The following is a 25821-nucleotide window of genomic DNA, read 5'->3' as shown; positions in this document are numbered from 1 at the left end:
TGACAAAACTAACGGAAGTAACAGGAGGGGAAGGGTCTGGGCCTCTTGGCTTTTAGCCATTGATTTCCCCCCACCCCCGCCGCTATTAACAACCCACATTTACAGTCATCACATCTTGGTATTGTTACATTCAAGTCCAGTCTCTGTTTTATCTCAACTCTTTGAGCTAGTAAGCATCCCTCACTGTGTTGAGGTTAACTCCCCACCATCCCCTCCTCTTCTTGTGTTTCCCGAAGGAAGAGCCAAATCCTCTTTTTGCTTTCAGTTGTGGCCTGGCGCTCCAGGATTCCTCTCCATCTCTCACCCTCAACCCGCCCGGGAGGAGGGGGCTCTCTCTCAAAGGTTTTAGCTTAGAACTCCCATTGCTGCTGGGTGACAGTCTGCCTCCAGAAACCGTGACGCTCTCAATACAGGCAGATCTCGACTGGATTTAAGGTTGGGAGGGGTTCTCAACAGATCAGGTTCAAGCTCCGGGCAAGGCCCTTGAACTCGACCCCGCAACATTCCAGGATGCTTAGAGGCGAGGTTGCTTCGCCTCTCCTGCCTATAGGGACAAACAGGAAGGGCTGTTGCTGTCGCTGAGGGGCCAGATGGGAGGATTTGCTCTGTGACCAAGCCTCCTTATCCTTCAGTGAAATAACGGGCTCGGCCACCAGAGTTGCGAGACGCCGGCGGTGGGAGGCGGGTACCCGGGGCTGACTGAACCGCGGGCGGAGGTCTCGTGCTCTCCGGGCGGCCCGGGGGCGGGGCCTCCAGCCACGCCCTCTCTCCGCCTTCTGATTGGTCCCTTCGAAACAGGCGGCGGCGAACCGCGGTGCACCGTGAGGCCGAGGCGGCGGCGGCGGTTGGTCAGGGGCGTGTCGGCACGGCACTGATTGAGCCGAGATGTCGCCCGGTGGAGAGAAGTGACCCTCTTGCGCCAGGGCGGGTGAGTACTTCCCTGTTTGCCTTCTCTTTTCCTTGCGAACTTTCACTCGCCTTGTCGGGGCTGCCGGGCTTCAGCCTGCGGGCTCGAGGAGCCCCCCGCGCTCCTCGGAGTCGAAGCGGGGGTTTTGTTGGGCCCCCGAGCTGCGGGATCCAAGACGCTCTGCGATTGGCCCGCTGCGGGAGTCGCGTGCTCTGATTGGCCCCTGCGGCCGTCAAGGTGAAGTTATGCCTGCCTTCACCTGCCCACCCCGGTGCGGTGCGAGGGGCAACAGGTGTGCAGGGGAGGGGGGCGGCAGGTGCGGGCGTGTTAGCCTGGGGAAGACGTATCGAGCCGCTGCCGCTCTGCTTTAGGATCCAAAGAGGGATCAGAGCCTGAAGCTAGTTGAGAGTTTCCAGGGGCACCCTCATCCCCAAGCGCCTAGCACGCGTAGGGTCACTTGATTCCTCAACATCACCCTCGGGAAGAATTGAAGTCACTGACCTTAGAAAGAGAACGTCATTTTGTACTCTGGCAGAGTTTCAATCTCTTCCCTATTTGTTCTCTCCTTAGTTTGGAGGGCTGCGTTGGGGGAGGCTTGCGCAAAAAAAAAAAAAAAGAGAAAAGGAAGATTGCAGATTGCCCTGGAAATCGAGGAATGTTTTGGAGGGCGTGCTTCGCCATACAGTCACCCCGGGTTCCTAAGTTTTTCAAACCCAGGAATTGAATTTTATGGATTTAGAGTGCTTTGTGGTCCGCGTGGCGGAGTAGCTGATCCAGTCTTAGATGAAGAGATGGTTTTTTGCAGGCCAGTCTAGGACATAGTCTGGGTTTGCTTCGCTTGTGTGAAGAGCGCAAATAACCACTCGCTCAGAAGATAAGCACTTTGTGAACTGCTATCTGGTCACCTCTCTTGGCACTTAAATGACTAGGAATTGGAATTCCCATCACCTCAGATTCCGTTTAGGAGGAAATTGGAATGGATTTGAATGAAAAAGGGGGAACTCGAGAGAGAATCTTCCGGTGTAAATCCTGATACATGTCTGTCTGACTCATCTGTTTCAAAAACTCATTAAAAACCAAGAGACTTTGAATAGTAGGTGTCTCTGCTATTTTGACATTATTGAATTAAAGTAGTATTTCTTTTTAGCGTAGCAGAGTTGCTAAGCATGTGGGCTCTGAAATCAGACTTTAGTATGTGTGTGACCTTAGGCAAGTTATTTAATCTTTCTAAGTCTAAATTTCCTAATCTGTAAAAGAAGATTAATAATGATTCCTACCTTATTGATTCGAGGGTGGTTGTGAAGATTAAATAAAATAATCCATATAACTAGTTAGTACAGTGCCTGACACACAGCTATTGTTATCTCTATGCTGTTTAATTTGGATTAAAAGTGTCAAGCTATCCCCAAAGGGCGGAGAGGAGCAGAAGGTGAGGCCGTGCCAGAGGTAGCGATAGTTATCATAAATTAAGTTAATGCACACAAAGCACTTAAAATAGTATCTGGCACATAGTAAACACTTATTACTATTTATCAAACACATTATTACCTAGAATGTGCCAGGTACCATGTTCTAGGTGCTTTACTTAATTATTGTTAAACCTCTTAGTAATCCTGAAATGTAGTTGGTGTTATCTCCATGTTATAGATGAGGAAACTGAAGCTCAGAGAAAGGAAATAACCTGCTGAGGTCCACACGGAATTCAGTTGACTGTCTCACTCCGTCATCCAGCCTCTTTTTTGTATCACACTACCCTTGCATTTATATTCCCAGCATCAAGCAACTTCTCTGCTCAGAGTTTGTATGGCCCAGGTTCATTTCTGCCATGGATAGGGGTTTGTTTTGAATACTTCATTAATTAAAAAATAATGAGAAATAACTTGTGATGGTAAGTCAAAGTGTGTGATAAGAGAATAATGTCAACAATATACATGGTATTACTAAAAAACTGAGTGAGTCCAGTGATGTTTGGAGAATTGGTCAGTTCAGAAGTAATGTTTCCTAATTTATATTTTCCCATTTAGTTTTTGCTAATTCACTATATTTTTACCAAGCAGCACTCTCTATTTTTTTAATAGAGAGTAAATCTTAATTTAAATTTGGAGATAAGAAAATTCAGTATTTTGGTAAATTTTTTTAAGCCAACTGTAGATGTGGAAAATAAGGGATTAAAGTTAATATGTATTGTTACATTTTACTTCCTTACAGTAACATGTCTGTGGATGTATGTCTGTGTGTGTTTTACTTTCTTTGTATTACTTGTTTCTCTCTATACTTTGATATCAGATATACATTTACGTACCTAATGAACCATGTGGTATACATAGAATTTGAGAGAATAGGAAACTTGAGTCTGTCAGTTAGTTGTCTCACTTTGAATTTCCCTATTTTTAGTTGAAATGGAACTGCCATAGAAAAATACCTTAGAAGTAACATTTACAAGATACAGGCAATAATTATAATTGTATTTCTTTAGTGTTTCTTCTTCTAAAAACTCAAAAAGTATTCTCAAGTTATTACATTGTACAGAGTAGGTTGTTTTAACAGAAAGTTACCATGTATTTCATAAATGAATTACTAATTTCCAAAGAACTAGAGTGTAATAAAATGTAGCTGATACACTAACTGTAATTTCATCACTGTTGCTGAAAGTGTCATGGGAATTTACAGCATTATGACCATTAGTCATATGCTGGATATTGCTGATTTGCTGACTGATAGAGACTTCTGCCTACTATCACACAACATAAAACTTGTCTGTAAGAAAGTATAATGTTAGCTATGGTGAAGGGCTCACTTTATATATAGTTTAAAACATAATGACTTCTGTTTTACCTTGATGGATGACTTGTTAATATTTTTGATTCCAAAAATAAAATTGGCTGTTGAAAAAATTGTGTAACTATGTTCAAAAGTTTTTTTTTTTTTTTTTTTTTAGCACATACAATTTAGAAAACATTGTGATCCCAGTAACATAATTATATATTCTGTCCTGCAAATTGCTGTTGGTTGCATAACATAATAGACATCTTTTCATATCGGTAGGTATAACTCTATCTTATTCTTTCTTTCTTTCTTTTTTTTTTTTTTGGTGATGAAGATTGGTCTTGAGCTAACATCCATTGCCCATCTTCTTTCTGCTTGAGGAAGATTATCGCTGGGCTAACATCTGTGCCAATCTTCCTTTATTTTGTATGTGGGGTGCTGCCACAGCTTGGCTTAGTTAGTGGTGTAGGTCCGTGTCTGGAATCCAAACCCGCAAACCCTGGGCTGCTGACGTGGAGCATGTGAATTTAACCACCATGCCACCAGTCCGGCACCTATCTTATTCTTTCAAGTGGCTGAATGAATCCACTGTGTGAATGTCCCATAAATTATTTGAGCAGTTTCCTGGTAATAGACACAAGGTTGTTTCTACATTTCTTTATGTTAGTGTTTGTGTATGTGTATGTTTTCCATAGAGTCTTTTAGTCTATCATATATAAAGGAAACTGATCTTAAGTTGTTTTAAAAATTTTTCGTATCTCACAATATTTTATGACAAACTAATAATTCTATCTAATATAAAATGAAGTTATTCAGGTTGAATCTCTGCCAAACATTGCAAGAAGAAAATTTCAAATTAAAAAGCGAAGACTCCCAACAAATGAACAGTCTCTATATTTTGCAAATAACATGTGATGTTTTATTAAACTGTAAGGGTCTTATTTCTTTCTCTTAAAAGTCTTCATCTGCTTTGGAAGCTGCTTTTTCCTTAAATGAATATACCACAGACTTATTTCATTATTGTTTCATGTTCCCTTTAGTAATAAATATAATATTTATTGAATTTAGGAGTAATTCTGATACTAATTTTAGCCCTGATTTCTACATAGAAGTAGAAGAAATGGAGAATGTTACCCCCTTAAGGATCTTATTTTACAAAGTATAGAGTACAGTAAAATAGGAGCATATATATAACCTAAATTGGGGAGGAAGTTCAGAGAGGCGTTTTAGAGGAATTGAACCTGAAGGATAGGTAGGAGTGAGTCTGGGAGAGAGGAGGAAGAAGACTTGCATGTAGATGAATCAGCTTGTGCAAAGACCCGGAGATGAGAGAGCATGGTGCTCGAAGGGTCTAAAAGAAGTTCAATATGGCTGGAGCGTAAGGGTCAAGAGATGAGGCTGGAGGGGATCCGTCATGACATTTCCTTCTCCTCTGACTCTGACCTTTCTGCATCCCCCTTATAAGGACTCTTGTGATTACATTGGGCCCACCAGGATAATCTCCCATTTCAGGGTCCTTAATTTATTCAATTAGCAAGATCCACTTTACCCATAAAGGTAGTATATTCACAGGTTCTGGAGACTGGGATGTAGACGTCTTTGGGGACCATTATTTTGTCTACCACAAATGAAGTTTATTTAAGATGTAGTAAAAATGTGCTTGTCCACTGGGGCAGTCATCTGAATTCCTGAGTTGCACATTGCCCCCAGAATCCTTGCCCCTTGGGACAGCTATTCTATCCTGTTCATTTGGACCCTCTGCCTACACACCAGTCTTAGTTATTTTTTTCATAGTGAGTCTTCTGGTATATCAGGCAGCTCACTTGCCCTGCTGGTGCCTTGACTAGTAACCACTCTAAGTATTTCATCTTGGACGTGTTGGGTGAGAGGCAAAACCATTTATCAATTCAGGTCATATAATAAATAAAAATAATAGTAAATAATACCAAAAAAGGTCTCGTGTCAGACGCTTGTCTATTATGCGTCTGCTTCTTAGCTTTGCTGTCACATTTCTTCTGCAGCAGAAACACTATGGAGAAGGGAGAAAACCCAGTTTTTCCTAGGGATTTTCACATTTCTCGCACCAAAAGTGTTTCCTAAACTTTAGGCTTGAGACTTCTGTCAACACTATTTCCAACAGCAGTCCAGGAAGTTATAATATACTTGGCCAAACAGTGTACTACAGAAATAACTCAAAATAGTGTAAAGCACTGTAAAGGCAAGCGATTGAGAGAAATGCTATGTGAATTCAAAAGCTTAAGATATAATCAGAATTAATTCAGGCCAGTCAGGAAGGGCTACTGGGAGGAGGTAAATCAAAAGATTTATCACCCTGGAATAGTTGAGATGGTGAGGAATCTCTCCAACTATTACTTCTCTAGCTGCTTTGCTGACTCCTCTCATGTCTAAATATTGGATTCTCACAGGACTTGTTCTTAGACGCTTATCACTGTTTTCTCCATTTCTTTCTCAGATGATCTCATTCTTTCCAGTGGCTTTACCTCCCAAGTATTTGCTGACAATTTCTGTCTCCTCCTGAACTCTCTTCTTAGCTGTAGATTAATATTTCCAACTGCCAACCTGATATTTCCACTTGAATGTTTTTAAAGGCTTCTTAAATTAAACATGACCAAAACACAGCACTTTTGACCTGTCTGTGCTGTGTTCCCTGCTTCAGTCTGTTCAGATTCCCGTCATCCTCATCTCAGTAAATGCAACCACTATCTGTTTGCTCAGATGCTCAAGCCAGAAAGCTAGGAGTCATTCTTGACACTTCACTCTGCCCTTACATCCCTCTCTTTCACCCTTCCATCTCTAGCCATTATCAAGTCTTGATTCTAGCTCCAAAAAGATATAGAATCCATCCAGTTTTCTCCAGTGGAAACATTGTCAGCTTTCTTGCTCAGTCACCATCATTTGTCACTGAACTCCTGCAGTGGATTCCTAACTCTTCCCCTTCCAGGCTACTCTCCGTCTCATTTCCTGTGTGCTCTATTTCCTTCGCTCTCAGTTTCTGCCCCTCTCTGTTTCTCCGTCTCTCGTTGTTTCTAGTTCTCTTTCCCACATCTCTATCCACCCCTTCTTTTGTTTCCTCCCACCTTTCTCTGTTAAACCCGTCACTATTTCACTCCCATATTTCTCTCTCCCCCTCAGAGAGCTCTTTTAAAACTATGAAGTAGATTATATCTCTCCCTTGGTTAAAACTCTTCCCACTGTGCTTAGAATAAAATCTAATTTCCTCAACATGGCCCTGTGTGATGGGGCTACTGTCTGACTTTTCAACCCTATCCCAAGCCACACATTCTCCATGCTTCAGCCCTGCTGGCTTCCTTCAGTTCTTGGAATGCACCAGATTCTTTCTCTGTTTAGAGTCTTTGCAAAAATCATTCTCTGTGCAAAAAACTCTTCCTCCTCTCTCTCTCTCCCTGGCTAATTCCTCCCATTCTTCAAATTCATGTTTTTCCTTCAACAAAACGATTTCTAATCACCCAGTCTAAGTCTAAAGTAGGCCCCTGCTGTTTCTCTCTCTTTTCTTTCCTTCAAAGCAATTGTCATGACTTAACATTGTGTATTCATCACCTATTTGCTACATACACAAATGAAGGTGTGTGCTCCATAAGGGCAGTCACAGGTCTATTGTGTTCATCACTGTGTCTCTTGCCTGTGGTGCCTAGTTCAATAAAGGGTGTGAGGGCCGGCCCCGTGGCTTAGCGGTTAAGTGTGTGGGCTCTGCTACTGGCGGCCCGGGTTCGGATCCCGGGCGCGCACTGACACACCGCTTCTCCGGCCATGCTGAGGCCGCGTCCCACATACAGCAACTAGAAGGGAGTGCAACTATGACATACAACTATCTACTGGGGCTTTGGGGGGGAAAAAAAAGGAGGAGGATTGGCAATAGATGTTAGAGCCAGTCTTCCTCAGTAAAAAGAGGAGGATTAGCATGCATGTTAGCTCAGGGCTGATCTTCCTCATTAAAAAAATAAATAAATAAATAAAAGGTGTGAGTAAATACTTGTGAATAAATGAATGAGTGTACACCATGTGAAAAAACATAGAGCCTGAACAGTGATATAGCCACAGAAATGAGCAAAACTGATAGGGAGGGCAGTGAGGAGACAGACTAAATGGAGCAAAGAGCCTATGTTAGCTAAATTCCTAAAGACTTGTATTCTAACAAGAGAATTCTAAGTCACAAATTTGTATCCAAGTATCCTACCAATTATGATGTAGGTATTTTAAAGCTTTGACTTTCACTTATAAGCATATTTATTTTTATGTTAGTAGAAGATTTCCAAATTACATTTAATGATTTCTGAGTATTATTAACCTTATTTTCTTATCTCTTTTTAATTTGATAAATTAGATTAAATGAACCATAATTATGTCTCATCATAGTATTAATCATAAGTCATTTATTAAGCGCTGGCTATGTGTCAGGTGCTTTATTTGTATCATCTCATTTACTCTTTACAACAACCGTATAAGGGAGGTAGTGGTTTCCCATTTTACAAATGAGAACACAGAGACTCAGAGAAGTTAACCATCCCAAGGTCAAATAGCTAATATACACTGGAGCTGGAATTCAAACCAGTTGTGTCTGCAACTTTCTGCTACCACAGTGGTGTCTTTATGGTGAGTTATTTTAGTACACATAAAAAATATGAAATGCGTTTGGTATGGGTATAGCATTTCTATTTTCTCTATTCAGTAATTAGGAAATATTTAACTCAAAAATTTAAAACTGAGAAAGTTTTTCTGAACAGATTAGAGAGGATATCTTCAACTGTTTTTCTAAATGAAGCATTAAAAAATGATGGAATGTTTTTTGACATATGGAAAGGCATGCAGAGTAGTATAATAACACCTGTGTTCTCACCGCTTATCTTGAAATCAAGTCATCCCAGTACAGTTGAAAAGCCCCTGTGCATTCCTCCCAATCTTATCTTTCTCTCTCTCCTCAGCAGTAACCGCTGCCCTAACTTCGGCATTTATCATATACCTGCAGTTTATGTATCTTGGCAATAATCTAGTAGCTGAGTGCTGAATGTGCTTGTGGTGCAGTGGTGGTTAATGTTATTATTTTTCTGAAGAAGCTACCCTATTTTTTTGCTTTTTTGCCATTCTTTTCCAAATCGGCCCCCGATTTGTACCAGGACGGAGCCATGCCGCCTTGTGCCCTCCCCACCATAGCTTATGATGTGGGTGAGGAATAAAAGTGTACTCAGCCTCAGAGCCTACAACTGTGGGAGAAAGGATCAGTTCAACAGGTTGACTTTTTTTCCGTTATAATCTGAAGTCAAATTGTCGTGAATAGCCTTACCATAAATCATCTTGAGGACCTCATGACGGAAAGTGCATTAGGCCCGAATTCTGTTCAAGTTTCAGGTGAATGAGCACATTTTGTGTTTCTAACTTTTTCCCAGATTTAGTGTAGTGTTCTTCACCATGATCTCTGCATAAGCTCCTTGTCTTGTGAAAGATTCCCATAAGGGTTAGAGTATCGTTTGGCCTTGGTCACATGAAAAGCCTTTTTTCCCCCCCAAATCTAAGGGAAAAGATTTTCTCAAGTTGGCAAAGAATTGAAGTAGTCTTCTCCAAAAAGACAGAAAGACAAAAACGAAAACAAAATAAAGCCAATAACTTGTGAATTAAGATGCAGCTTCAAAGATGAAGAGTTCCTGATTCAGTACAATTGGTTTATGTGAAAAAAATGGAGACAGACTTTTAGGGAAAGAAAGAAAAGACAAAAGTAGGTAATAAAATGAGTGAGAAGCAAGAATTGTGATTGTGATGCAGATTGGGAATGGGGCTAACTGTAGAAAAGAAGCTACTCCAGATTAAATGCCTGAGACACAAAAATGGTTTAGAAAGAGAATAGCAAATTACTAGAAAATATCAATAACTGGCTCTTAGTATCTGGGACATAATGAGTACCCAGGAATTAATTAATGATTCACTGATACAATCTCATCAGCTTATAAAATTTTTCCAATAAAAACATGTATTTGTGTACATGATAGTTTTTCATATATGAAGATACATTTTAACTTATCTGAGTACCATTTATTAAATAATTTCTTTTTAAAGGTAATTCATGTGGTTATATTTTTGTCATCTTACAAGTAGTGCTTTCCATTATACAAGAAGAATGATGTGAAAAAAAAAATATATAAAAGACTCTTCTGCTAAAGTTCAATGACCGAAGGTTGTGCACAAATTCTTCTTTTCTTTCATAAAACGAATTTTGTTGAATCTTCCATAAAAAGTGCAACTGCTAAACATTCTTGTGATAGCTTCTTTGTGAAAGTGTCACTGTTCTTGATTTGCACACGCCTTATAATTTCGGCCTCCTTTTGTTTTGGGTTGGCAGTTCCAACTGTTGAAGCTCTTGTCTGATTATGTGGGACTCCTTATTTTAATGGGAGCAGCTTCTTTGCTGCATTTTTTAAAAATGGTCTCGGAAGCTTCTGACTGTGGATCTTTGTTGGGGACAAAGGATTATTTATGCTAAAGGAAAATGTATTCCCCACTGAATTAGCTCGTGGGAAGCATAACAAGCTCGTTAGTAATGCTCGATTGTACTTTGGCCTTTTGCTGTGGTAGAGAGAAGGAAAAATGACATCAAAAAGGACATTCTGCTGTCTTTTGCCTTCCCGCAAAGAAAATATGGTGTGATATTAGACCCTTTTCGGTTAGGTTTAGCTCAAGTTCGACTTTGGTACCAGAAGAAATGTTCCTGAAAGGAGAGTGGTGTGTGTAGTTGGCACTGTGCGTGAGGTATGTTTGGGATAACTTAGAGCAGGAAATAACTTTTCCTTGGAAATCGATAGCATTATAGCTTTATAAACTGTTTTATATTTTTTCTTAGAATGTTTTAATGGTAGTTTACAATAAAAAATAGACTCGTATATTATGCTGCTATAAGCAATCAAAAATCCTAGGTTTTATATAGTCTATATTATTCTGAATGTTTTTAAACTCTTCACTCTTTTTTCCTCTGAAAATATGTTAAGGAATTGTATTAACCTAACTTAATTAAAGTTGTATTTTTTTCTTGTAGATGTCAAGAATAGTACTTTGGAGTTAAAATTGCTTTTCTTTTTGTTTTTTTGTCTTTAACATCTTATGGAGAAAATAACTTATGAAAAATTATTATAGAAAAGCATTGAGTACTGTTTCATAGTTAAAATTGATGTTTATCTTTATTACCTTGTCATCTGGCAGAAGAAGCTTATGGTTAAGCTTGTGAATTTATGGAGTTCAGATGAATTTATATGATCTCTTTGTAAAGATTAGATGAGAGATACTTGACTTTCAGAATCAGTTGTTGTGGTATTTGTATTTGCATTATATTTACAGGGGAAAATTCTGGGAGACTTTTATATGAGCTAAGTTTTATTGTTAATTTTATTTTACTAGCCAGATGCTTCAAGAATTACTTTGATATTAGTGCCAGAAACTGCATATTAAAATATGTTGAAAGAGGAAAATATGTTTTCCTCTTTCAAATGAGGAGTACTTTTACTTTTATGAAGTAAGACCCTAGGGAGTGATTATTGAATTCCCCTGTAGTCAAACTAGTCCAACTAGCAGAAAAAGTTTTAGGTTTTCAGTCAAATAGGAGAGTGAAGCAGATTTCTTTGAGGGTTTGGGGGACTTAGAAAGCTACCATTGTCTGCATGTTAATGTTTTGTTCTATTTTCAGAAAAGCAATTTCGTTTCAATATAGATGACCATGCAGCCTGCAATTCAAGTAAGTGTTTTTCTTGGAAAAATATGTAATTAAATTATGAGATTTTTATACTAAAATTATAATAATTTAAAATACTAAAATTATAAAAATTTGAAATACTAAAATTATCACAAAATGTTTTTATTGTACTAGTTTTTTTAAGCATCAGATTTTAATAACAGGAATACTATATTTTAACTTTCTAGTTCTGAAAAGATTTTAATTTTAAGCTTTCATTTATACTCAATATTTGTAAAAATCAAAAATACCTTAGGATTGATGGGTCTGTTTTATTTCTATTACTCTGGGAAAAGAATTGCAATATCTTGTAGTTTTTCTCTCATTAAAATTTACTATGCATTTGTAGTTAAAAGAGCTTTCAATGAAAACGAATATAATTTTTTATTTTAGATAATTGTTCATGTGCCCTGTAATACCTGCAAATAACCAGGCATTACAACTTAAAATTTAAAGACTGGTTTTTTTGTTAGTTTTTTTTCGTGAGGGGAGGCAAGATGGAGATAATGAGACAAACCAGGACAATCTTACCTTTGAATGATTTCCAGAGTTGGTATTTGCTATATTCTTCCTCTCTCTTTTTAAGTTTTCTTTCTTTGATGTAAATAGAACATGATTGAATTTTAATTTAAAGATAAAAATCACATTGAAGGTCTCCCTAGAAAGATGCAAGCAGCCATTAAAATTTGCCTTGAAAAGTGAGAACTTGAGAGAAAATCAGATTTTATTTCTGATTCTTGTTCTGCCACTCTGATTGTGAGATTCTGGCAAGTTATTTTACCTCTCTGAGTCTCTGCTTCCTTATTTCTAAGGTGATGATAATAACGCTTATTTTTCAGGGTAGTTGTGAGGAATCAGAGATAACATGAGCAAAGTGCCTATTAGAATGTATGTTGCATGGCAGGCACTTCAGAAGTTTGGTTGTATCACTGGTACAACAAAATTATTCAAATGTAAAACTGGAGATGATACCTGTGCCATGAAAGTCTTTTTTTCTTTCTTTCTTTTTAATTAAGAAGAAAGGCTTATCAAGATAACAGTGGGTGATAGCCTAGAGAAGATAATTTATCAAATGGTTAAGAACAACTCTGACTGTGGTCCAGCTTGTACTCCCTACTATGCTATGCAGCTGTATCCTTCTACTCTACTGATAAAGAGTTCTATTATACTGTTTTCCTTTTAAGACTCGGGAGTCCATGGCAGTCTCCCAAAAGATCTTATTCTTCCCCTTTGGGTCTTCTTAAGTCTACATTGAGTGTGCTCAGAACTCCAAAAATGGTATTACTGAAAACCATGTTTTATCTGATTACTTCTATTCGTCCTCTTTTTATCCAAGTCAGAAATGTCATCAGTTTCATGTTGATAATATTTTCTTGATTCCTTATGGAGTGCTTTTTATCATTGCTGCAATGACCATGCTTTTCTCGTTTCTACCCTAATGGCCATTAATATTTTCTTAACTTGGTGATTTTTTTCATAGTTTTGTCTTATAGTTCCATGAAACCTTCCCTGGTCTAGATTCCACAGATCCATCTTTATTGATTCTTCTCCAAGAGCATGCTTGACATCTTTCATGGAAGTTTTTGCTTCTCTCCCTAATGAATGTGGGAACTTTCTAGGATTTGAACCCCTTTCTCTGCTGTGTTAGACAGTTACTTAGTTATTAACAAGTGCCTTGCAGAGAGGAGACATCCAGTAGATAGCTTTTATCAATTGGTTTCTTATTAATTTAATACATTAAGATCTTCCTTGCCCTTTTTTTAATGTCCTTTAATAGTAAATAAACATACAGTCTAAAAATCACTGAACAATAGTTCCTAATCTCTTTTGGGTCATAGTGCCCTTTGAGAATCTGCCAAAAGCTATGAACTCTCTGAGAAAAAGCCCATTCGTACATAGGCGTAAAATTTGCCTGAATATAAGTTAAGTTTATGTGCCTACTCAAGTTCATCTATAGACTGCCTATATATTAAGAGTCTTTACAATATGACAGCTTTCAGCATGTTTGAGAACAGCCCTTATACATGCAGTTTTTGTTATTAACATCTAACTTTTAACAACATTAATATGCCACCGACTAGCCCAGGTTATTATAGTCTTCTGCTTGCAATAACGGGAAAATCCAAGTACTCTTCTAATGTGGCAAGAAATTAGAATGACTTTTGTTAATGTTAGCTTCTCCATTTTCACACACGATTTTTTCAAAACCACCCTCGTAACTAATGCATATCTTTCCTTGACAAACATTTGCATCTGCTCTGCCTTTTTTCATCTCAGCCCAGTGGTTAAAGGACAAATAACATTTTATTGACTGTAAAATACCATTAATTGTAAGATGCATCTTGATTTTGATGATACAAAGAGTCATTTGCTAATATCTCTTTCTCAATTATTCAACAAATATTTTTGACAGAATACCATGTGCTAGATCTCATACTAAGTCCTAGAATTACAAACAGAAATAAGTAATGCTGGGGCCGGCCCCGTGGCTTAGCGGTTGAGTGTGCGTGCTCCGCTGCTGGCGGCCCGGGTTCGGTCCCGGGTGCGCACCGTTGCACCGCTCCTCCGGCCGTGCTGAGGCCGCGTCCCACATACAGCAACTAGAAGGATGTGCAACTATGACATACAACTATCTACTGGGGCTTTGGGGAAGAAAAAAAAGAGGAGGATTGGCAATAGATGTTAGCTCAGAGCCGGTCTTCCTCAGCAAAAAGAGGAGGATTAGCATGGATGTTAGCTCAGAGCTGATCTTCCTCACCAAAAAAAAAAAAAAAGAAATAAGTAATGCTTATGAAAGGAAGATTTAGATAGTAAATCTTTGCTATACTCCCTTTGAAATAATTTGAAGAGAATTCAGAGAAATAAATAACATCTTGTCTTTTTCCTAAAACTTTATAGGATCCTCGTATATTTAGGAGTTGATTCCCCAATCTCTACCCTCAGTTCCTGAAATAATGTCACTCAAATAACTTAGATTTTTCTTTGCCTCTGAGTATCGTCATTGAGTTTTGCTACTCCTGCTTGCCCCTTGTGGTATATATTCATTTTCTTTCTTTGCCTTTGGGATATTTTTTTTTAAAAAACATGTTTGTTTCTCATCATAGGCAATTTGAAGCAGCTCTTTTTTTTTTCCTCCAGTTTGTCTGGATTAACGCTGGTGTTATGGCTTTTTTTGGTGTAGTAAGACTTGCCTCAGTTAAGCCTCGATAAGTTTAATATATTTTAGGGGGAAATTATCTATTTTTAAAAATCAAGAAAGAACTGGATTCACTTGGCATTACCTATACTTATACCTCTTTTTTCCCCCAAATTTTTAAAATTTTATTTTAAAGCAATCACAGACCTGCAAAGTAGTTGTTAAGTGTGGAACAGAGATATTTGCTTGCTGAACCATTTGAGAGTAAGTTGCCAATCTAATGCCCCATTACTTCCAAATACTTCAGTGTATTGATCTTGATACTTTTGAATATTACAGACCAATTATTTTGTAGAATGTCCCTCAGTTTGGATTTGCCTGTTGTTTTCTCATGATTAGATTCAGGTTATGCATCTTGGCAGGAATATCACAGAGGGATGCTGTGTTTTCTCATTGCATCCTATCAGGTGGCATGTGATTTTGATTTGTCCCATTATCAATGGTGTTCACCTTCCTCACCTGGTTAAGTTGCTGTCTGTCAGGTTTCTGTACTATAAAATTACTCTTTTTTCTCTTTGTAATAAGTATTTTGTGGGGAAGTACTTTGAAACTATACATAAAAATCTCATTCCTTATCAAAAATGCAGTTTATTCGTTTATTTATGTCTATATGGACTCATAGTTGTCTGTTTTATTCAGTGTGTTATAATCCATGTATATCATTATTTTGCTGCTCAAATTGCTCTTGATTTAGCCAGTAGAAGTCCCTTCAGGCTGACTTCTGTGTCCTTTTGGCACGTCCCCATCATTCTTTGAGCACTTCTTTGCTTTCTGGTAAAAGATATTCCAGTCCAACACCATAGAATTCATTCTAGTTTTCTCCTGTTTCGTAGTTGTACCTCTCTTCTTTGGCAGTGAGAAACCTGGCTCCCATTTCATAAATCCCCATTGTTGCTGCCCCCCGCCCCCCCCCCCGACTTGATGCCCTACTCAGCTCACTTGGGCTCTGACACCCTGTGCTGGGACATTCCACCATTGTCCCCAGGGGACACCCTCCTTATCCTACTTAGGGTCTGATTTTTATTTTCAATTTTTATTTTAAACCAAGGATTGGCCAGGTAGTAAATATTTTTGGCTTTGTGAGTCAACAGGCAAAATTGAGGCTATTATGTAGGTACCATAACAACCATTTTATTTTATTTTATTTTATTTTTGTGAGGAATATTGGCCCTGAGCTAACATCCATACCAATCCTCCTCTTTTTGCTGAGGAAAACTGGCCCTGGGCTAACATCTGTGCCTATCTTCCTCCACTTTATATGGGAGGCCGCCACAGCATGACCTGACAAGTGGTGCGTCGGTGCATGCTCGGGATCCGAACCCAGACCGCCAGCAGCAGAGCGCGCACACTTAACTGCTACGCCACGGGGCTGGCCTCTATAACAACCATTTTAAAATGTAAAAACCATTCTTAGTTTGTGGGCTTTGCAAAATCAGGTGACAGACCAGAGTATTTAGAATTTTTTTTAGATAACACTGTTACTATGATTTTACGTTTACAAAGTGCCATTTATGCATTCATTCATTTATCCATTATTCAACAAATGATGCTAGGCCCGGTGCTGGATGCTAAAAGATGTATCTTGTAAGGCAAGTATCATTAACCATTTCACAGCCAAGATGATGAGACTCTCTGATCAAGTAACTTGTTAAACTTACTCAGCTAGCAAGTGAGAGAAAAATATTATTTGTTGACTTTTATCCTCTTGGTTTGATTGTAGAATCCGTCCATTAATTAGGGATTCACTTACATTTCCACAGTACTGAATATTGCAAATGTCTCAAGTATCTAGACTAATAGTTTGCTTCTAGTTTGTAAACTTTCTGTGAGCTGCTGTAGTTGTGTATATGTGTATGTTATATATGGTCTGTAATTCATCATTTAAATATAGATGTGTGTTATGCTTACTTTTCACAAGGTCGCATCCATTCAGTTGGTTGGTGTTTTCTTTAGGTGTGGTTTGGAGAAGACCTACCTCTAAGTCCGCGGAGTCCTCTAACCCCCAGACATGGGCCAGGTTTGGCTGATGTTTGTCAGTACGATGAGTGGATAGCAGTGAGGCATGAAGCCACCCTGTTGCCCATGCAAGAAGATCTGTCAATATGGTTATCAGGTTTATTAGGTAAGGCTTGAAAAGATACCCCAAATTGTATTCTCTTCTTCATTAAATATTTATTGAGGATCTTACTCTTTGTTTGATTGTTCCAGAGGCTGGAGATGCTGTAGTGAAGGAAATATTCAATGTCCTTATTCTCACCAAGCTTACATTCTAGTTAGGGAGATATTCCAATTCACTCTAACCCTTAGGGCTTGAATAGTAAGGAAGTTTGAGGCTTAATGGAAGAGGTTAATAGTAAGCTTTGAATAATCAGCATTTTCATTGTTAATGTTAAAATCTTTTTTTAAAAAGTATATAAGTCTAATTTTGGGGTCTGTATTTTACTGATTTTTTTTCCCCTTAACTTTGGATAAGGCATGAGATTCTGAGTGGAATATATACTGTAGTTCAAATGATTACTCTCTCTGAGGCATTGAGGGGCATAGGCATATGAAAGCTAGGAGGAAGTGTCAGGTTGGAGAATGTCTGGCATCACATTTCTTTACTCAGATAATATGAGTGCTTTGAACTTTCTCCCCAGAAAAAATTCTCTTTTAAATACAGAATTTCATGTAGCATTCCAAGATTTTTGTGAAAAGGAATATATAAAGCTCGTCTCTGGCCTTCCCACAATAATTAAAAATGCACTAAGCACTTGCTCTAATTATCTCATATCAGTTTGATGATTTGGATAATTTTTTTAAAGTTTATTATGTAATAATAATGCTTTTAAAGAAGGGATTTTAGAGGTGAAAAGTTGGTATTGCCTGGGTGGGTGTTATGTTATTATCTTTAATTTTTAAGTTATGACAAAAGTCCATCTTATTTATAGAGAATCTTTTTCTTGTGCAAGCAGTAGTAATGTACAGTGAATTAAAACTTAACAGTGAATATTGAAATATAAAACACTTTGGTCTATTTTAAATGAAATAAAATACATGTCATTTTTATTTTTTCTGTACTTCTACATCACAGATATTTTTGTTTCAGTTGTCTTTCATTTAATTTGACATTATCTGCTGTTTTAACTGTACCTTCTAAGAGTGAATACTGGAGTCTGATCTAGTATTTAAGCGATAATCTCATTACATTTAATTAAATTTTAACCATATTGTTTGAATTTGCTGTTTCTAGAAGAATATTAAGTTTGAAATACGTTTTTAGGTATTGAAGTTAAGGCAGAAAAATTATTGGAAGAACTTGATAATGGAGTATTGTTATGCCAGCTGATTAATGTTCTTCAAAATATGGTGAAAACATGCAACTCGGAAGAACCAGGGGTAAGAAAATGTTTGGCAGTTGTGATTTTATACATTGGTACATATTAATTTGTTTATGTACATTTCTTATCATCTCTACAAGAATGTAAACTTCCACCCCAACTATCTATAAGACCTTGGATAATTGACTTAATTTTTTTGAACATCTGGAAAAATATTCTCACTTGTAAAATGGAGATATTAACATTTACCTTGTAGAATTTATTTTGCAAGGATTCAGCAAAATTAAATGAGATAATATATAGATGCTGTTTAGCTTAATGCCTGGTGCATAGTAAATATCCAGTAGCTAGCTCTTCTTGAGAACGGTATTAGTACATTCCTTATAGGATTGTTGTGAGAGTTAAATGAGAAAAGAGCTTGTGATGGTTCCTGGCACACAATTAGGAGCTATCATCATCATCATCATCATCATCAGTCAATCAATCTTGATATTCTCCATATATTGTCTTGGTGGTAAATTCTATAAACATTGATTGAATGAATAGTATTTTTTTAGACAATTTTCCTCCACTGACCCTGAAGTCGTGATTTAAGGTAGATAAGGTTTCCTCTTTTTTCATCCAACATGAATATTTTCACTCATGGGATCTTGGGTCTGTGAGTGTGGGGTCTGGACACTCACATAGTGTTGGTGGAAATATAAAGTGATATCTTTCTGGGAGAGACTGGGTGATGTATACCACATTGAAAATAAAGCACATTCTTTGATACATAACATAATTCTATTTCCAGGAATTTATTCTAAGAAAATCACCACAAGTTCACAAAAATGATTGTGCAAAAAAAATCGAGAACAACCTAAATGCTCATCAATAGAGAAGTTGTTAGAAATTAATTATGGTACCTAAACAGAGTAGGATATTATCCATTCATTAGAAATGACTATTTTAATCTGTCATTTTTTACCCCAAAAGATGCCTACAACCTATCATTGTGTGCATGCGCACACGCACACAAATCACATTGTAGAATAGCATGTTTATGTAACATTCTCTAGGTACAGATATGTATGTACTTGTGCACAGAGATGTCTTACTAAAATGTGGATGTGAAGATTTCAGTTGATACAGTCTTTGTATTTGGCTTTTTTTTTTTCCCCCAATAGTCATATATTCTGTATACAGTTAGAAAAACTTACAAGGCTATTTTAATTCTGGAAAATAATAGCAAGAGGAAGGATATATAAGGAACTGGTAATAGTGGTTATCTCTAGGGAGAGAGAGGAACTGAGAGGCAGAGGTGGGAGACAGACATATCCTACGGTGCCTATTGCGTTTTAAAAAATCATATGCATGAATTGCTTATTCCAGTAAAAATTTAAAACAAACCTAAAAACACCTCAGCCTCAGCAGGATTATCTAAATACTCTTGGTCCAGATAGTCAAAAAATTATGATTCTGTAAAACTTAGACCATCAGTTTTCAAAGAACTTGAATTAAGAATGGGCTACTACTTCCTTATTTGATAGTTTCTTCAAGAAACTTAGAACCATATTTATGAATCTGCAAATAAGGAAGTAAGCAAAAATGAATATGTCTGTTAACCCTTAACCTAGCAATAATTTTGTGTTTGTATTGAACTATGTATGGGGGGACATACGATAGAGATGTGCTTTGGAATTATTAGACTGTCATTTTTTATTTTAATTAAGATTCTTATGTCATTTGAAAAAGGAGGTTAGAGATGCTTGGTCATACTGCTAATTTTGACCAGAGTGTTTTTCTAGGAATTATTTTCTGAAATGTACTTAAAGGAAAGTAAAATAAGATCATTTTTGAAGATATCTTTTCCTCCTAAAGCTGGGTACTTTTTAGTTACATTCAATGCACTGAACATTTATTTAGTAATATTAAAATGTATATCTAATGAAAATATCCTTGATGCATTTTTGAAATTTTTCTTTTGTTTTTTCCAGAATTTTCCAATGAGAAAAGTGCCCTGTAAGAAAGATGCTGCCTCAGGTTCATTCTTTGCTAGAGACAATACTGCGAACTTCCTTCACTGGTGTAGACGCGTTGGGGTTGATGAGACTTATCTCTTTGAATCTGAAGGTTTAGGTAAGTTTGTTGTCATCATTGTTATGTTTAATAAAGGATATTTTTCTATGCCTCACTTGTAATTTTTCTTTCCAAATAAGGACTCAAATGCCCTATCCCATTTTCCTAGAAAAACTTATGCTTTTTTTTTTTTTAATTTACGGAAGATGATTATATGCAGAGAAAATAAGAATGTCTTTTCTAAAGTTTCCAAACAAGTAAAACTTAGTCTTCATCATTCTTTTCTTTTACTTCTTCCATACCAGAAATATATTTCCTTATTTAATTTTTATCCTTACAATATGTGATCTTATTTTTTCAGTTTTACATAAAGATCCAAGACAGGTGTATCTTTGTCTTCTTGAAATTGGTCGAATTGTGTCAAGGTATGTATTCCATGATATTTCAGAATTTCAATGTCATAAACATTTTTTAAGCTACTTTATTTTAGCTAGAACACTATTTTCTATAAATAGAAGAAAATTTTTGATTGAAATAAAGTAACTTAATTTCCTATTTTTCTTTTTGTTTCATTAACTTTGTTCTGTTTGTGTGAGCTATGTCATGTGTCAACATCTGCTTGCTCATGTAGCTTGCCTTTATTTAATATTAAACTTTAAATTGGTTACTTAAATTTTTTAGATTAAGAATAGAGTAAGAGCAGGTAGTCTTTTAGCAGTTCAAGGTGAGGCAAGTCCTCTGGACACAAAGAGGATCTGATAAGAAGGCCGAGGCTTGCTGTCCTCCATACCTAGCTCAGCTCCATCTTTACTCATGAGCTGATTTTAAAGGTGCCTTTCAGGATCTCTGGTTAAATATTGGGAGCATCCAGTAACCCAAATATGTGCTATGATATGAAGATTATAATCTGAATTTTTGGCAATCTATGGGATATTAAAAAGGATTTCCAGATGTCCCAGTGAAACAATTGGTAGAAGAGAGTCATACAGACTTCATTTAAAGATAAAATATAACCTATTGTGATATGTGGGGAAGTGCTTGGGTCAGACTTAGCTTGAATGATGAGATCTCCTAATTGGTTTTCAGATATGGGGTCGAACCGCCAGTATTAGTAAAACTTGAGAAAGAAATTGAGCTAGAAGAGACCTTACTCAATGCTTCTGGGCCTGAAGAGTCTATCAGCATTCCGAAATCATGCTGTGAGCATGAAGAGCTGCATGAAGCTGTAAGTAATTGCCACACTTTCTTTCGACTATGATGCATCAAAGGCTCATAGTTTGCCACAGGTGATACTATGTTTAAAAGAAAATGTTTCCTATTCAGAATATACACAAGTACTCATTTCCACTCCCTTGTGAGTTCAGGGTACTATATGTTAAAGGTGATTTGTTGTTGTTTGTGTGTGATGAGGAATGGATGTGTAGTTGAGGAGCAGTGGGGCAAATAGGCTGGAACCCATCATGAAGAGTACTGTTGGCCACAGGAGTTCATTGATTTTTTTTTTTTTTAACGTGGTAGTGTTATAATCTGATTTGCAAATTATAAGAATTACTTTCATGGTCATGTAGAGGTTATATTGGTTTTATTGTAGAAATCCAGACATAAGATGATGAGAACCCAGACTCGAGCAACAGTAGTGGGAATGAAGCAAAAGGAACAAATATAAGACATATTTAGGAAGTAGAATCGACAGGAATACTAATTCTGATAAGGAGGGAGAAAATCTAGAATGATTCCTAAGATTTCTAAGTAGGTAGTACACTGATTCTTGGAGATTATAGGAGGAGGAAAAGTCGTGAGGGCAAGTTGATGAGGTTTTTCTGGACATTCTCCCTGATGGATATATGCGGACTTGTTAGATGACGGGTCTCAACTGGAAAGTCTTCTTAACTCGACCTATTCATCCTTATCTAGAAGTGAATAGAATTGCAGTTGCTTAGGCTGTGTGTCCTGTACAGTGACTACAACAGTATATTAAGTGATAGAGGTGAACTGAGTATCAAACTTTTCTGCTTAGACTGTGCTTAGAATTCATGGTCTTTTTTGGATTATAGTATTTTATGAAAGTGCTTAATGTACAAAATTATTTAAGAAATAATGAAGTCATTAATAGTAAACATTTAGAAAGTGTTGCTTTGTTTTGTTTAATGTAATAAAAGTCTGTACTAAAACATTTGGATAGCCTTGTAAGACAGATTAAGAAAATGTCAGTCTGAACAACTCTTTATCAGGCCAAAGTATATTTACCTACATTATATTATTGATATATATGATGACTGTGAATATTAATATGTGACACAGAGATAATGTAGTAGGTAAAAAGTAAAACTTATTTTAAATCTCATATAACCTAAAATAATGATAATTAAATAAAAAGGAAGATATTGGGAAAATATTTTTTTATTAAATAGGAAATACAATGTGTTAATTTCCCTATTATATAAAGACCGTATACAGTGAGATAAGAAAAACATTTCCAGTAGGTAAATGGGCAAGGACTATTCACACAAGAAGAAAGTACGATGTTGAAACTCATTGATAATTAAGGAAATCAGATATACAATTTGCCCCATTAGCAAAATTTTTTAAAATTATGAAACCTAGTGCTGGTAAGTTCTGGTAAAACTATACTTAGGGATTGCCATTGGCAATGGAAAATGATGTAATTGAAGAGGAAAAAAAAGCGTGCTTCAAAGTATTTATTGCACTGTAATTTATATGCATGTGGTATGTGTATGTATGTATGTGTGTGTGTATGAATATGTGTGCACACGTTCACATATACTTGTCTGTGAACAAGAAAAACTTGATTGTTTGGCTTATGAAAAGCAGTTCTATTTGTGATCATGTTATTTTGTTAAATGAATGATGTAGGGAGATAAATTCTGGATCCTTCAGGCCCTGGTGAATCCACATGTGTCCATTCATTTTTAGATAGATAATGAAGGCAATCATAAATTTCTGTTAGCGCTCACCTAAATTGGGCATATCTGAAGAGACTTTCTTTAACATTATGCCCAAGTTCAATGAAATGAATTTGTTTAGATATACTCTGTGTAACAAGTAATTGAGAAAAATATTCATGGCCTTGCTTTTTCAAAAATGTAATTTTAGGAAAATAAAAATTTTCCATAGTGATTGATATGTGACTCTTTTTTTCAATCAAGTGTATCTCAACAGATATCTTCTTTTTTTCTTTTTTTTTTGTGTGAGGAAGATCAGCCCTGAGCTAACATCCATGCTAATCCTCCTCTTTTTGCTGAGGAAGACCGGCTCTGAGCTAACATCTATTGCCAATCCTCCTCCTTTTTTTTTTCCCCAAAGCTCAAGTAGATAGTTGTATGTCATAGTTGCACATCCTTCTAGTTGCTGTATGTGGGACGTGGCCTCAGCATGGCCGGAGAAGCGGTGCGTCGGTGCGCATCCGGGATCAGAACCCGGGCCGCCAGTAGCAGAGCGTGCGCACTTACCCGCTAAGCCATGGGGCCGGCCCTCAACAGATATCTTAATCAATTTATTTTAATTTCCATGTTTTAAATATAGGATTCCTGAATCTCTCTTTACATTTACTCCAATTTTTGCCATTTTTTTAGGTATTTACTGCAATTAAAAATTTTGTAAACTCCTTGAGGGATAGAAGTAGGTTTTTCTGCCTGACTCTCATCTCCTTAGCAGACTATTGAAACAAAGTGAGCACTTTTAGAAAAGTGCCTTTTGAATTGAATTGTTTTAGAATTTTACCTAATCTTGGGTGAATAGATATAAATATGTCTCTGCCTATTTTAGCAGTATCTTTGGAACAAATCTAGATACTCCCCTATGATATTAGTTTAGCGTAGTGTTAAGGGACAAGTGAGAATTCCTACTTAAGCTTTACCTGACTGGCCTATGTTTGATTTGACACAGATATATTATTCCAGGCCTTAAAACAAATGAAACATAGTAATGAACTCATATGTTTCCTGTGACTTAATGTATTGTGAATTGACTTCACTGTCGTACACATTAACAGACCTTCTATAGTGGTCGGTGAGTGCACTACGAGCCTGATTGTGCTGGGGCAGAGAGAGAGAGACTGACTCAAGACTTCATCACTGCTAAGTTTTTTTAGATTAATGTCTCATCTCAGTATTTGTCAACAAGTAAAGGAGAGAGATAAATAGTTGAACTATCTTTAAATTTTTATCTTTGAGTTAAATTTTCCCAGCTATCAAATAACCTTGCATTTTAATGTTAAACAAAATACTTTTTGTCACAAGCACTAAATTTTATTTATTTTTAATCTTAGGTTAAACATATTGCTGAAGACCCTCCTTGTAGTTGTTCTCATCGATTTTCTATTGAGTACTTATCTGAAGGACGGTACCGACTAGGAGATAAAATACTCTTTATAAGGGTAAGTCCACCATTTCCATTCTATTTACGTACAGATCTTGTTTTGAAATTGGATTTATTGCTTTACCAACCTCCTTTTACTCCCCTTCTACTTTTAAAAAAATTGGGATGGGGGTGTTATTAATGGGAGAATTTCACTGTACAGGAAAGATATGGAATATTTGCTTTCATGAATATATAATGGTTTTAGTTGTTGCTTTAATTATAGCAAACAACTAAACTACAGGATAGTTAAGACTATTTAGACATTGAACGTAATTGGGGAAAAAAAGTCTTTATATACCTCAGGTAACTTATACCATTTTTCAAATTTTCTAAAAAAGAATAATTTTCCATCATAATAAGAATAAAATACCAAAACAATACATCTAATAAGATTAAATATCAGTAATAAGAAAAGGAAATAGAAACAATGCAGTTTATAATAATATATACTTTGGGTCTTAATTGTAAAACCTTTTGTGACTTAACACAGCATCAGTATATATTCCATATGCTGATATACATGTCCATTTCCTTACTTTGTCCTGTCTGCAATCTGCAATTGATTGTCCCCTTTGCTGGTAAGGAGATTAAAGTTTCACCTGCTTAGCATTTTGTCCACTTGTGATACAAGAGCTGTTTTATTCCCAATTCAGGACTATAATATAAAAGTATTTAAAAATAGAATTTCAACATCCACATTTTCTTTTATTTCCTATATTATCATTATCTCCCCACACCTGACCCAGCTCACCCAGAAACACCTATGTGCACTTTCTATCTTTTAATTAGCTTTCTTTTTTAAGGCAATATGATATAGTGATAGTGCACAGAGCATGGGATTTAGAGGTAAAATTTGCGGGCAATCTCATATAATTGTGTAGATTTGTCTGTTGAATGGATAGGGGCCTGAAATCCAGCTTGGGCTGCGCTGGCAGACCCAGGATGCATCTTATCCACACAAAAGCACCATTTGGTTTGGGGCAACCTACTGCATTTGAGGCCAGGCCAAGCTGTGTGATCTGGGACAATTTCCTTAATCTCTCAGAGCCACGATTTTCCCATCTGCAAAGAAGAACTAGTAATAAATTATGTCAAACCTTTTGAAAGATTAAATTGATATAATACATACAAAAGTAATGTATTAAATTGTAAAGTACAAGTTTTAGTTGTTTTTGTCTTTCTTCTGTAATTATTTTTTTCTTTATTATTATGCTTTCTTTTTCTGAAAGTCTTCGTTTCTCCTTTTCCTCTCCTTCCCTCTCACCTCTCTCTTTTCTTCCTTCAATATTCAATTCTTTAAAAAAAGTTTTTTTTAATGTGTAAAGTTTGACAAGTTTTTAAAAATTTTTTTCCAGCTTTACAGAGTTATAATTTACAAATAAAAATTGTATATATCTAAGGTGTACTTGGTGTTTTGACATGTTTATACATCATGAAATGATTA

The 25821-nt window shown here is 36.6% G+C and overlaps 1 protein-coding gene across 2 annotated transcripts in view; it reads left to right on the top strand.

The window, feature by feature from the left end:
• Positions 1-831: 831 nt before the first annotated feature.
• The window catches only part of GAS2L3 (growth arrest specific 2 like 3), a 30360-nt gene continuing 5370 nt past the window's right edge, over positions 832-25821 (top strand). Inside the window, exons 1-9 of one of the 2 annotated variants that reach the window (XM_087449052.1) lie at positions 843-928; positions 3846-3948; positions 11379-11426; positions 16573-16741; positions 17882-17997; positions 19916-20057; positions 20359-20422; positions 21084-21222; positions 24286-24393. In XM_087449052.1, the coding sequence (XP_087305178.1) occupies positions 11403-11426; positions 16573-16741; positions 17882-17997; positions 19916-20057; positions 20359-20422; positions 21084-21222; positions 24286-24393 (762 nt within the window). In that variant the 5' untranslated portion in view covers positions 843-928; positions 3846-3948; positions 11379-11402. Of the gene's footprint in view, positions 929-3845; positions 3949-11378; positions 11427-16572; positions 16742-17881; positions 17998-19915; positions 20058-20358; positions 20423-21083; positions 21223-24285; positions 24394-25821 lie in introns of both variants that reach the window. The other variant, XM_087449051.1, reaches the window with a different exon arrangement.

This window comes from Ceratotherium simum, chromosome 25, assembly GCF_057802395.1.
Source record: "Ceratotherium simum simum isolate JZ-2026a chromosome 25, ASM5780239v1, whole genome shotgun sequence".
Lineage (NCBI taxonomy): Eukaryota > Metazoa > Chordata > Mammalia > Perissodactyla > Rhinocerotidae > Ceratotherium > Ceratotherium simum.
The sequence above is the reverse complement of the archived record's forward strand: the minus strand, read 5'-3'. Positions and strand labels throughout refer to the sequence as shown.